General features: G+C 39.2%; 2 protein-coding genes across 6 annotated transcripts in view; both read left to right on the top strand.

Moving 5' to 3' along the window:
* trmt12 (tRNA methyltransferase 12 homolog) overlaps nt 1-2,499 on the top strand; it is a 3,846-nt gene extending 1,347 nt beyond the window's left edge. For 2 of the 4 annotated variants that reach the window (XM_034884260.1, XM_034884261.1), the window contains exons 3-7: nt 76-277; nt 370-520; nt 643-752; nt 1,156-1,313; nt 2,091-2,499. In XM_034884260.1, the coding sequence (XP_034740151.1) occupies nt 76-277; nt 370-520; nt 643-752; nt 1,156-1,313; nt 2,091-2,468 (999 nt within the window). In that variant the 3' untranslated portion in view covers nt 2,469-2,499. Of the gene's footprint in view, nt 1-75; nt 280-369; nt 521-642; nt 753-1,155; nt 1,314-2,090 lie in introns of all 4 variants that reach the window. The other 2 variants (XM_034884265.1, XM_034884262.1) reach the window with 2 other exon arrangements.
* Nucleotides 2,500-3,752: 1,253 nt separating this feature from the next.
* sytl4 (synaptotagmin-like 4) lies at nt 3,753-13,660 on the top strand. 2 transcript variants are annotated; one of them, XM_034882971.1, is made up of 18 exons: nt 3,753-4,225; nt 4,326-4,391; nt 5,827-6,006; nt 6,659-6,786; nt 7,212-7,321; nt 7,527-7,626; nt 7,736-7,885; nt 8,461-8,578; nt 8,680-8,761; nt 8,854-8,948; nt 9,570-9,662; nt 10,131-10,309; nt 10,676-10,778; nt 11,282-11,443; nt 12,368-12,473; nt 12,556-12,661; nt 12,755-12,963; nt 13,494-13,660. In XM_034882971.1, exons 4-18 carry the CDS (start codon nt 6,743-6,745, stop codon nt 13,634-13,636), a joined length of 1,800 nt encoding a protein of 599 aa, XP_034738862.1. In that variant the 5' UTR covers nt 3,753-4,225; nt 4,326-4,391; nt 5,827-6,006; nt 6,659-6,742; the 3' UTR covers nt 13,637-13,660. The 2 variants fall into 2 exon arrangements, with proteins under 2 accessions (XP_034738862.1, XP_034738861.1); XM_034882970.1 differs by having other exon boundaries at nt 3,754-4,225; nt 5,815-6,006; nt 6,659-6,874.
* The last annotated feature ends 5 nt before the right edge of the window (nt 13,661-13,665 follow it).

Below are 13,665 nucleotides of genomic sequence, written 5' to 3'. Positions count from 1 at the left end.
AGTCCTTTAGTGCGACGTTAAAGTATTTTTTTATGTTTCTCCTGTTGTCTGTGTTTTTATTTCTTTTTACCACAGTCTCCTCTCCCGTCAAAGAAGAAGAGAGGAAGAACAAGTCGTAATAATAAACTGGAACAGGTCCTCCAGGAGTTGTTGGAATCGCATGGTGAAAGATGGACAGAGGAGCTGAGGGCAGACGTCCCTCACAGCTTCCAGAGGCATGACGACCTGCTCCTCTTGGGACACAACTGCTTCTCTCTGCCATTATGGAAGAAAATGGGTACTGTTTTTAATCTTACCCACGCTTTTTTAATTACTATGTGTACAAAATGATGAATGAGGACATTTACAGATTGCTTTTTACTTTTGAAGAGCCACAGCTATGGAGTGCAGTGGCCAAAGGACTGGGAGCCAAGCGCCTGGCAAAGATGCATCAAATATCCAGGGACGGATTTAGGTCTCCCGTGGTGACCATGCTGTTAGGAGAGCACAGCTGGGTCAGACATGTTGACAATCGGATTAGGTAAGTCTGTCCTAATCAGATATTTATTTGCTACGGATTTGCTCACTAAGAAGGTCTTGGGACCAGGAATGAAAAACTTTGACTAAAACATGTCTGAACTTATATCCCCATCTTTGTTCCAGGTATGAGTTTGATATAACAAAATGCATGTTCTCAGCTGGAAACATAACAGAAAAGCTGCGGGTGGCTGGATTGGACTGCAGAGGGGAGACTGTGGTGGATCTTTATGCAGGTGGGAGAACTGTGTCAATGTGTGACATGTTTTTACATTATTATTATTAACAATTCATTAAATGTATATAGTGCTTTATAATAGACACTCATACTCATAGCACCTACCTGGGTGATGCACGGCAGCCTTACAGCACCAGACACTCACCACACATCCGCTTGAATGGCGGATTAATATTAATATTGACTGATTAAACATTTTCCTTAAACATCACTAAAAGGGATACATTAAAACATATGGCCTATATCACACAATCCATACTGACGATACATTGTGTCTTTAAGTTCAGATGTAATGCCTGCCCAGAAAACTGTCCCATTACTATGTGTCCAACCATTGTACACTTTGAGTAGTAATTAACACAATTTGAATTATTACCTATCACAACTGTATCTTGTGTCAGGTATTGGATACTTCACTCTCCCATATCTGGTCCATGCGGGGGCCAGTCATCTTCACGCCTGTGAGTGGAACCCTGACGCAGTTGAAACATTAAAGAAAAACCTTGTGGCAAACGGGGTGTCTGACCGCTGCACGGTTCACCAAGGAGACAACCGACAAGTAATGTTTTCATTTGCATCCCTTACTGCTTTGTGACATGGATTGTTTTCACACAAGTTACAGTATTAGCTGTGTTTTAATTGTACTTCACCACAGGGATGAAAGTGTTGACGTACGCCCTCTAGTGGTCGGACTAGTTCACATCACTATGTTGTCTTTAAACAAAATCATTTTAGAATTCTGGCTATTTCTGGACCGTTTTGTTTATTTTTATACTAAGCTGATTTCAAATATATCTGACTTCTAACCTCTGCCGGGAGCTTTTCACAACCCTTTAAAATTAGATTTTATGTTATGAAACTTGAACTCTAGATCGACCCAAAACAAAACTACTGGTTAGTTGAGATTTCTGAAATTTGACACTTGCTATTTTATGCTATAACTATTAACTAATAGAAAGTTGGACAGCAACAACATTTCTTTTTTTTGCTTAGTTTTTTTCTCTTCCAGTGTAATTGCAAGCATATTTGTTGTATCACAGCAGTGGAACATTTGAATTTCTCTTCTCTAAAAGACGGAGGCATCTTAATATTAGTTTTTTATAATTTTGCACTTTACAAGTTTTTTTTTTTAAAACCCTTCCAGAATGCCAACGATTTCACAGGTGAAATCACTAAGTCATGGCCTCAATCTATTCTGTGTAAAAAGCATGTGCTCCTAGATATTTTGTGCAAAATCTAATCAGCTTTATTACAAGACTAACTGAGTAAGTTATACTTTTTTGTGGAAATAATTTAGTTAACAATATTGACAAGCTTTTTTTTTTTTTTTTTTAAGCTCCAATTGTGTGACATTGCTGACCGAGTGAACCTGGGTCTCATACCGAGCTCTGAGGACGGCTGGCCTGTTGCCTGTCGACTGCTGAAGAGAACAACCGGTGGCATTTTACACATTCATCAGAACGTTACCTCAGTGTTACCAAACACTGCAGCCATCCAGGCAATCAATGATGCAACCAGGAGGGTTTCCGGGAAGAAAGCTGACAGAGAGGTGTGGCAGGCCTGGGCTGATGACACAGCGAACCGCATCGCGTCTCTTTTAAAAGACATCACTGGTGCCCAGTGGATAACAACCAAACAGCACATAGAAAATGTGAAGTCATATGCACCTCATGTTCACCATATTGTGTTGGACTTGGAGTGCAGACCATCCTGAGCTGAGGAGATAAATACAGATGTGGACCCTATGGCATTCTTCATTTGAATGTGCTGCAGTCTAGAGAAGAAATAGGCAATTGTATAGTTCAGAAGTTTCCAGTGCAACCAAACACTACACCAGCTGCTCTATATGGTTATTTAATCAGTCAGGCAGTAAAATCATCTGCAGTATTTTTATAAACCTTTATTTTTCCAGGGCGGGGTCACTGTGCACAAATACTGTTTTGTTTTTTTAGAAGGGCTCTGCCTCATTATTGTACAAATATAATCTCATCTGGAAGCTGCCAAGCCATACTAAATCCACAGCCTTATTGTTTGGACAGCATTCATGGGTTTTGGTGCCTTGCTCAAAGGACTCACTGTTGTCTTCACTGAATTTCCCTTTGGTGTTTGATCCTTAAATTTCTAGTGGTTGGCTAAAATGAAAGCTTTAGACTGAGGCTTGACTCACATCAGTGTGCTGATATTACAGAAACATTCAAACCTATAAAACTCCAAGAAATTTGAATAGGACATTTACATCATAAACATACAGTACTGCTGGGGTAGACTCTAGCTCACCCAGGAAGAGTGTGCACCCCATGAATGCTGAGTCCTTTGCAACGGCCTGGTTTCCTTTGCTGTGTGTCATCCCCTCTCTTTCTCTCCCCTTTCCTGTCTATGTTCTGTCACGATTGAATAAAGGGAAAAGCCCTCAAAAAAGAATCTTTAAAAAACAATAATACATATAGTACTACTCCGTCAATTTATCTAGTTTCCGAAGGCTGCAGCCAATTTGATCAACACTAAATTAATTCAACACTACTCAACGGTTTCACTTTTGAGCCATAGAAAGGAGACAAATTAAGGGGAGAAAACCTGAATAAATGAGTAGAGAAACAGAATGCTAAAGCATACATACCTAGGTGTCACTGACTGGTTTCATGAGCATGGAAACTATGTGAATCATATGATATGGCCTTCACAGTCAGCAGGTCTGACCCCAATTGAACAGGAGATATTGGACCCAAATAAGGGAATCTCTAAAGGATGAGTGGTGTTGATCCTTCCACTAGAAAGCCCTGAAGTCACTTGTGCACATTGAATTTGATGGGTCTAAAATCAGCCAATCAGATGTTTCAACAATAAACTGTGTCATATTTTGTAATAAGGTATCTACAATAGGGAGGAGAGACCCTATTAAAAAGATTATTAATGTATACTTTTTGGAAGAGAAAATATTTCATACTTATCTCTTGGATACAAGAGTCTGGGTGAGATTTTGAAACTGTTCCTTTGCAGACCGGTTTTTATAGGCGGAGTAATCATAGCTGAATGTATTCTATCATCACTTTGCATAAGCCCTGACAATAAATAATGGCATAGTGTATAATAGGGAACTATACAGACACATCATCTGTGGTGCCTTTTTTGTTAGCATTTCTCCCATGTATTATCTGATACGGTCAACTGTGTTTTTCTTCAAAGTAAAAGCTCTGCACTAACTGTTACTGTTTGGGTGGCAAAGAGAGCGGAGCTAATTAATGGACTGTTTAAATGGGTCAACGTTTCCACATCTAGCCCTCCTGTGGTAAATAGAGCTAAGGAAATGTACCTGTCATGGAAAATGTGGAGAGGCGCTCGTGCCTGTCTGCCGCAAACTTTCCTTATCTTCCGGTAGTGTTGGGACTCCTCTAGCGCACCAAGTCAACTGTGTTTGGACACGGGAGGCAAGACGAAGAAGTTGGAAAGGCAGCGATATAGCCGACAAGCAAAGTGAGTAAACCATGTAGCTTATAGGTACACGTAAATTCAGTCATTTTAAATGAGCTGTATACGTGCTCCTTTTAACCGGTTTTGTTGTGTTTTCTGTCAGGGATCATCGCTGTCGCCCGTGGTGACGCGTCCATGTAGCGGCGGTAAAGTCGACTTTTAACAACAGGTGTGTGTCATTTTATCTCATTAACATAGCTCTATTTTGTAATATATTTAGCCAATTTCAAACGTATCCACGTACTAAAATAATCGCATCGTTTCCCCAAATCTTCAGCCTTCACGGTCAAAGCAAACTTTATTAAAGGCATAAAGTGATATGGAGTAAAGTTAGCATTACTTTATTCTCAGTTGAGAACGTAACGTAGCCTACGTAAAGGTCCGACCGTTGGACTCGTAGCTCATCAAAGTTCTCGAAATCTGAATTTCCACATAGTTTATCACAGATTGGAGATCTACAAAAACAAGACAAACGATTTGTGTGATTTGTTGTGTTGGAGTTTCATGTTTGTAATTTCATTTACAGTTTACAAAACTACTACTTTTCCGTGTCAATGTTTGTTTTAAACGAATTACCTCTTTGGTTAAATTTAGGATTATTCCAGTTGGTTCACTCTCTCGGTCATACACACGCATGCGCCATTTCCTTTCCGGAATGTTAAACTTTGCCTTTAAATTGCCCTGCAGGTTTTACTGAGCTAGAGGTAGTTTTCTCCAGGTAGTCAAACATTGATTGGGGGGGGGGAGAAGGTGTCAAATTTTCAATGCAGTTTAGAACTGAAGTATTCCTACTGATTAGTTAGCCAATCCAGACATGTTCCTCCTCACTTTTATTTCCTTTAATGCAAAAAACTAATGGAGGATAGAGTTTCAGATGGTTACATTACATGACAAATGACAAGCTTGACGTTGGGATTAACCAATGGTTACTTTAGCCACTGAACTCCACCCGGTTCCTTGTGTCCTTAGAGGGTGGGAACCTTATGTAGTTCATGTTGTTTTTCCCTTTCCCACTCAAAACAACCTTTCACCCAGGCAGTGGCTTTCTGTGGGATTTTAAATCTTCCTGCAGGTTTGTTTTTAGTCGTTTATCATTTTTGGAATGCTAAAGTCATAGACTAATTCCTGTCCTTTCATGGTATGAAAAACATGCCGAAGGGTCAGTATTTAGATCTCATGGGTAATCCTTTTGACTGGTGAACATGAGGCTTTTTCAATAGGCTACAAGAAAGAGGCTACAACTCTTGTACTAAAAAACTAGAGCTGAGTTCTAAGGCTTCACGGTATGGAGGCCAACAGGAAGAAAGAAATGTTTCTTAGTTATTAAGTCATTTAAAAGACTAAATAAACCAACAGGCTACTGCTTCTGGCTGTCTGTATCTTCACCATTGCAGGACATCAAGTCACTATGTTCCCCTTTTTAACTGCAGAGCCCTGATGTTTCCTCATGAGACAATAGAGAAACAGGCTTTCCAGTAGTAAAGTCAAGAGCTCTATTTTTGCTGGTAAATCTGTCAGTTTTTTTGCTGGTATTTAATTAAACATTTTGCAGCAATCCTGTGGAGAGTTTATTCCTGATGTTTTGTCTTCAGGAGATCTTCTAGATGCAACAGCAACTGCGCTGAGCCAGTTAACCTGTGCTAAGGGTTCATGGTTCAAGGCACAATGCCCCAGGCTGTTGACATGATCAACCTGGGCTTCCTGTCTGACTCTGAGCAGGAGCTGATACTGGGGGTGCTGCAACGGGACGGGGAGCTGAGACAGGCTGAGGAGCAGCGTGTGCGGTGAGAAGAGAGCACTTCGTGTTAATAGTACTTCATGGTTAACTAACTTAATTTAGTTTCCCCCACTTATCATTGATAAAGGTACCAATACATTCAATTCAAGGTCAAGTCAAGTGTATTTTGTAAAATTAATCACTATACACTTTGTTTTTACTACCTATACTAGTAAGTATAATTTGACACCAGTTAAAAAAAAAACTTTACCCAGTCTTAGTTTCTGGGTGTTGAAGACAAATTTGCACTAGAGGCCATGTAGTGGACTACAAATATACAATATCTTATGTTTATATACAGATGTTTGTGTTGCAATGTGCACTACCTTGATTGTTGAAAATGTGTCATTTCATGATATTTATTAGGACTGCAAGTAACTATTAATTTAAAAAAAGTAACATCAGTTTATCTGTCAATTATTTATAACAGGAGCTGGAACTAGTGAATTTTTGTCATTTTTACTTAAAAATTCAATCTTCTGTTAATGTAATGTAAAACCCCCAAATGGATAATGTTTATGTCACTTATCTAAGTGTTGTCAAGTGTAATACAAGGAAAAGTACAAAAAGTTGCAATATTTAAAATAACTTATAGACACTTGACCAGATCAAGAAGCACAACTTCTCTTGTTCTTTAACATTCTTGTTGTGTGTGTCAGGCGTTTGAAGACAGAGTTGTTGGATGTGAAGAGGAAAGGGGCCAAACGTGGCAGTGGAAGATACAGTCAGCGTAGTTGTGGCAGATGCCAGGAACCTCTGAGTCGACTGACGGTGTTCTCCAGCCAGTGTAAGATTTGCAATCACCATGTGTGCAACAACTGCAGAACAGTCCTTTCCAAAGGATCATGGCTGTGCAGCGTGTGTGCCAAAGAGTTGTAAGACATTGTTTTGTTTATACTCTCCATTAACTTGACAGAATGATTTGAAATTTGTGTTATTGGTCAACAAATGTGCAAAAGTCCCTCTGATTTACCAACCATAGGAGGTGTCGCTGACTGCAATAGATTTATTTCTGAAATGCCAAAGCTTTTAATTTTACCAATGTATGTATAAATTCTAACAGTAGTGCACAATACTTTGCAAAATTTTATTGAGCTCACATGATTTGTAACCATTAAAAAAAAACATTCAAATCTGTTATTTAACTGGTAAATAAGTGTAAATTCTGTTCAATTTAGACCTTTTTTAAAAAGTATTTATATTGGATTCTAGGGATCTAAAGAAAAGGACAGGTGACTGGTTCTACGATCAAAGGGTCAACCGGTTCTCCACGACGCCTGGACATGACCTAGTGAAAGTCTCCCTGAAAAAGAAACCTCAGGGTGAGTACAGGAAGAGGAAGTGGGTCCTGACTGTTTAACCAGGAATGTAAACAGCTCTCAGACCGGGCCAAATGAAATACCCACAGTCACTGGAATGTAGTCCCAGCTGAACAGTAGGAAAGATTTGTTAAACTGCAGGAACATGATAGCATTTTTGTTTTACTGGTGTGGAAGTGTAATTTATCTTTTTGTTCTGTGTTTATAGCAAAGAAGTGTGAGACAGCAGGAGAACTGCTGTTGAGGAGTACTGAAATAAACCCTGATCTTCCCACTCCTAAGCCGCGGATCAAGCAGAAAAACAAGGAGTGCGTCATCATTCTTCACAGATCAGTTTTTGAAAGTTTAATGGATTCTCAGACTCTGATTAAGAATATCTCAACCTTTTGTCATGTTTTTTAAAACATTATTTTACAGACATTCAAACGGGAATTCAGGATCAATTGCTTCAAAGGCGGAAGTTTGTTCAAAACCAACACACAGTGACACAGAGTCTGCAGAAAACACAAGTACAAGTAGCAGAAAAACAGACACTGGGTCTGGTCATGTGACCTCTGAGCAACAAAGGTAAACTCTCCTATAGTTACTCTTAAAAACACCACTTCTACAAACACTACGTGGTAAATTTAGGGATAACATTTTAGACATGAAGTGTAGTGTTTGGCACTCCTCCCCTATATATGATCAGTCTAAAGTAGTCTAGTCTTAAGCTAAGACACCCAAGCTTGGGCCCGTTTGTTTTTCAAAAAAAAAAATCCTCCAATGATCACATAAATAAGAGTAATCGCAATACGTTTTTTTACTATACATTTGGATTAGTTGGCCTGCAATTCTAAACATCATAGTTTCCACTAAAATAATACAAATGTTATAGTGGAGACTGCATGCTGAGGGTTAATTTGCTTGAAATGTCGCGTATTGATAAATAAATCCCATTAAGTGCTGTCCTGTTCATCTTTATTTGCGGTTAAAGTAGAACCCAGAGTTGGCAAACAAAACTTGCCAAGATGTCCGGAATGCCAGTTTCAGGCTAATTGGGATGAGAGTGAAGACATGTAGACACTAGTTCACACACGATTTGAAGTTATTTTAAATGTAAAAAGTTGTAGCCATAATTAATAATGATTTGTATCATCACACAGGAGAGAGAACCGTTCAGTTCAGTCCAGCCCAGCGGGGTCAACTGTTGCCATTCTGACCGCTCCAGTCAAAGCAGATACCGTTAGCATTGACAGCGCCAACTCGGAAGTTGTACGAACTGTACGACTCTTTAAAGTGACCTGGTCATATTCCTTTCTCAAACTATTTTATGTTTTAGTTTTTTTTTCTGTGACTGTGAGGCCCCGTTTCTATCATTACAGGCGACGGATGTCAGTCCAGCCCCAGAGATAGATGTTGATAGACTCTTTAAGAAGAGCGTCAAACGATCTCCAAACCCTCCTGGTAAGCATGTTAATATTATCAATTCTGTTGTTCTTCTTTTACTTCCACAATAAACATCGCAGCTGAATTGCTGTTCTGTGTGTTCATAACAGAGTATGTATCGACACTGGACCTGCGTGACGGACGGGACACATCAAAGGCTTCACTGGTCAACAGGAGCCATTCTGTACCAGGCCTTGACATACAGGTAAGCATCTCAGTTTTGATACTCTTACTCTCATACTGTTTTCTCATGAGTCTAATATGTCTAATGTTTGATAAGTTTAATTTTTCCATCAACCTAATTGCCCCTGAAGTGGATTTGTTTTTGTTTTGTTTTCATTCTGAGAGCACCACAATAAGGAAGAAGTGTAGGGACACAAAACTGATCCTTCTATTTGTGATGTAGTAGTTTTTCAGCATCCCCAACACTACTTCAGGTAATACTTTAAGTAGAGGTTTTTTACATTCCCAAGAATGATGTTGGATATACTGTAGCTACCATGCAGGAGTGATAGTTAGAGCAACAGAGCAGAATCTCTTGCACAGAAAAGATGCCAGTCAAGGCTCTTGCTCCAAACAAAACCTGTTAGTGGCTACATTTAATTGTGATCTTTTAAGGCTACTTCTGGTTCTGCTGTGTGTGTTATTTGTTGAATGTCACTACCAGATTGTGAGAACAAGGACTACTAAAGCCTGGCATTTACAGTTGATGTTTCAGACAGTTTTTCATCATTCATTCATTCTTCTGATATTTTAAAATGACTCTAATTTGACTAAAATATGTTTGTCTATTTTTTTGAATAACACATGTATTATGTTATTACAGGAAGATGGAGAGGAAGATGAAGATATTGACAGCTTGGTTAGCTTTCATAAAAAGACAATGGCTTCGAGCTCCTACAGCCTGCATAGCTCAGGGGTAATGTATTGACATTTCTCTCAGCTCGCATTAGTCCTCTAAAGGCTCTCTGAAAAGCAGCTCATTATGTCTGTCAGAACTGAACTGATGTTAGATAATCTGAACAAGCATCTATAACCTCAGGATATCCTCCAGCAAGTTAGTAAGTGTGAAATTGGTATGTAAAGTCTACCAAACTGTGTCTATAGTTATCAAAGCTTAAAGGAAAAGCACAGCTGGGGGCAGCATATAAACGGTCAGTCTCGATTTCGATATTTACAAAAACATCCTGATCTTTGCTTATGTGTTTGTCCCTTTCTATGAACACGCCAGCCTGTATGTGTTATGAATGACTTTTCTTCAATGTTATTTCTAATTTGTATCTCTTTAAACTGTGATCTGCAGCCTTAAGCCTAGAGCATGCCTGTCCAAATAATATCTAAATGTCAATATTTAGTGTCAATCAAACTTGTATGTATGTTTCTCCAGAGCACACTGGGCAGCATGATGAGTATTTACAGTGAAGCAGGAGACTTTAACAATGTGGAAGTAAGCGGAGACCTCATCTTCTCTATGAGCTATGACGAACCCACCCAAAACCTCCACATCTTCATCAAGGAATGTCTTGGGCTGGCCTACGGCGATGCCTCACGGCAGCTTTCCCACCCGTGAATATTGGAAACTTTCCTTTTTTTCCAGCCGTAGATTTAATGTAACACTCCACAGCGCAAAACACATCATTTCAAGCACAGTTTACTCAAACTTTGACCGTCAGAGTGCAGATTGTGGCTTTGACATTTTTCTACAGCACACACACCCCTCAGTGATGTTAACACAGCTTTGATCAGTTAGATAAGAAGTTGCGGTGTTTACAAAAGTCTTGATAGTCACATCCCAGAAGTGATTACTGAGCTTCACAGGAAATTCAATGTCATCAGATATTTTTCTTAGCTTTTAAGAAATGCAGCAAAAGAGCCACTGGCCATGTCTGGGAGAAACACTGTTTGAAATATACGTCTGTTTTTGTGTTTCAGTTACGTCAAATGTTATCTACTCCCCGACAAATCTCGCCAGAGCAAAAGGAAGACCAGCATCAAGAGAAACACGGTCAACCCTGTCTACAAAGAAACACTGAAGGTGATGGTTTATAACTGGCACCTCTTTAACTACACCGCAACTGTTAACCTTATTCTGTTGATTTAATGACACTCCCTGATTAGTGACCTTGTGCCATGCAGCCTGCAAATAATGACCACACCTACAGAGACTTGAAGATTGATATTGGCATTGCAGATTAGAGTAGCTGTTGTCAAATATTGATTTTAGTTCAACATAGAATCGGTTTAAATACATTGACAAACAAAACTGCTGAAAGGGCAGCAGCTGGAAGAATTAATTCGTACAAAACTGACTTTTGGATATGCTTTTTAAAAAGGATGAAATTATTTGGAAGATTTTAAATGCAACTTCTGATAAGATCTGAATATTATCTTCTGCTTTAATCTCTGTTTCCATGATGTTTAAAAAAAAATATATAGACATATGTATGTATGTATATATGTATGTATGTGTTTGTTTATGTTTCAGTATTGAGACAGGACTTTGATCTATCCAATTTGTCCCTCATTTCCCACTACCAGTACTCTATCAGCCGCTCTCAGCTGTTCACCCGCTCCATGTTGATATCAGTCTGGCATCATGGTCGCTTCAGCCGCAACGCTTTCCTTGGTGAGGTGGAGATCCCTCTGGACACCCGAGACCTCGACTCCCCATACGAGGACCGCGTGGCTCTCATGGCGAAGGTAGATCAGAGAAACTGGATGTGCTTTTCTATAGTGAACCATAATGACTTTGTTAAAGGAACCCTGTGGAGTTTTCTTGAACTTGGTTAAAAACTCCACAGAATACCCCTTGTGGAGGATGGATTTGTTTGCTTTTGTGTCCGCTGATCCATATTGATCCTTCCACATAAAACATTACCAATTTCTCTCAAAAGTTGAAACCTGCGTTGTTTGCATTACCGTCATATGTAGATCTGTGGAAGAGTGTGAAACCAATGGCAGGGATGCAGCCTTGTGCATGAGATTAAACAAAAATGAGACCCACATGTAAAATATTGCTGAAGAGGGTTACTAGAGGTGAAAAAAACATTGGGTACCTCTTTTGTAACAATAATAAAAACTTTTGCTACGAATAAGTTTAATGCTATGTTGAATACCGTTTGTCAGAGAAAACAAAAGTCTGGCAGTCAAGTGAGTTGTCAGACAAACAAGAGAGAGCAGAAAGTGCTCCAAAAGGCAAAATTATGTGTGCTTAAATTGCAGATAGGATGGATATAAAAACTGAAGTAAAAGAGGATATTAGGGGGAGCAGTCTGAAATCATGGCAAAGTGCATCATTAATGAGGAACGGTGGTCATTAGCTTGGCTCTGATTGATAGATAGATAGATATGTTGGCAGATGTGTAAAATCTAAGATTGTGTTTAAGGTAATTTAGAAAGTGAGAATCCATTATATATTTAGTAAATTTAAAAACTCCCTTTTTAAAACAAATGCGAGTGAATTATTAATCTGCACACTTTTTCTTTTTTGTATGACTAACAACCTAATTAAAGGAACTTTTTGTAAATATTTTTGTCTGTTAAATGTTTATTAGTAGGTATTGAGATTTTTCTTGCTTTATTTTGTTGTCTTAAATATAATACTATAATGTACTTTTCTTACAGTCAGCCCCTGCCGTGGCTTCTACATCTTTTGCTCAGTACAAAGGAGAGTTGGTGATCTCTTTGAAGTATGTCACACCTAAAGAGCCAACAACTGAGAAAACCAAAGGTAGGACTATGATAACAAGCTCCGAGTGTGTTTGTTACACTTTTTCTTGATTTTCTAAAAGTGTCTATCTTCTTCTCCTCAGGCAAAAAGTCGGTGATTGAGGGAGGAGAACTGCAGGTCCTAATCAAAGAGGCAAAGAATTTGATGGCAATGAAACCAGGAGAGACCTCAGATAGCTTTGTTAAAGGGTTAGTGATAAAGTCTCCGGTCTTAAAATGACACATTGCATCCCCATACAAGCATTTCTCTTTCAAGACTTCCCTCTGTTTATGATTCTGCAGGTACTTGTTCCCAACTAAGACCAAGACCACAAAGAGGAAGACTCCAGTTGTGAAGAAGAACTTGAACCCCCACTATGACCACACATTTGTGTACAAGGAGCTGGCTTTGGAGCAGCTGGAGGAGATGTGTCTGGAGCTGACCGTGTGGGACAGAGAAGCCATGTTGAGCAACGAATTCCTGGGAGGAGTCCGTCTCAGCTCTGGAGAAGGTAACAGATAGAACTCAATACATGACATTTCTTTTCACCTGGCTTCTAGGGCTGTCAGAAGTGGATTGTGACAATTTTATCAGATGTTTTGCCTTTTGGGGTTATTTGGACAATTGCTCTTCTTTGAGATCTTTTCAGGCCTCTTTCCTTAGTTATAAATAGAATAGTCCACCTTTTGTAAATGGATCTAAGTCTTAGTGATTCTTTTGTTTGTTGTGTTGGCCTTAGTATACCCTGAATTGGTTTGTGTACTTATATACATATTTTTCATGTTGCACTTCTACCCATCTAGATGTGGCCTAACACTAGAGTAGAGTGGAATTGAAATAAATACCTGTGTTTAAATAGTTGCATAATTGCCTTTGTGAGAAAGACACACTTAATTTTAGATTACTACTGAAGCTATATCATGGCTTCCAATTGTTTCCCCCAGTGTGAAAGTAAAAGCAATTTGCCATCATTAATAGTAAAAAAGACTCTGCACTCATTTTACATTCAGGATTATATTAATGTAATATTCACTCCTGCAGGCACTGTAAAAATAGGAAAAGAGGAAGTAGAAATGGACTCAGTTGGAGAGGAAGTCAGTCTGTGGAGGAAGATGATTCAGTACCCTGACTCATGGGCAGAGGGCACTCTTCCACTGCGCTCCACTATGGTGAAGAGCAAATGAGGACGGCACACAGGGCTCGACCCTTGAAA

The sequence above is a fragment of the Etheostoma cragini genome, chromosome 10 (genome assembly GCF_013103735.1).
Source record: "Etheostoma cragini isolate CJK2018 chromosome 10, CSU_Ecrag_1.0, whole genome shotgun sequence".
NCBI classification, from domain to species: domain Eukaryota; kingdom Metazoa; phylum Chordata; class Actinopteri; order Perciformes; family Percidae; genus Etheostoma; species Etheostoma cragini.
Note: the sequence above shows the minus strand (reverse complement) of the source record. Positions and strands in the feature narration are given on the sequence as shown.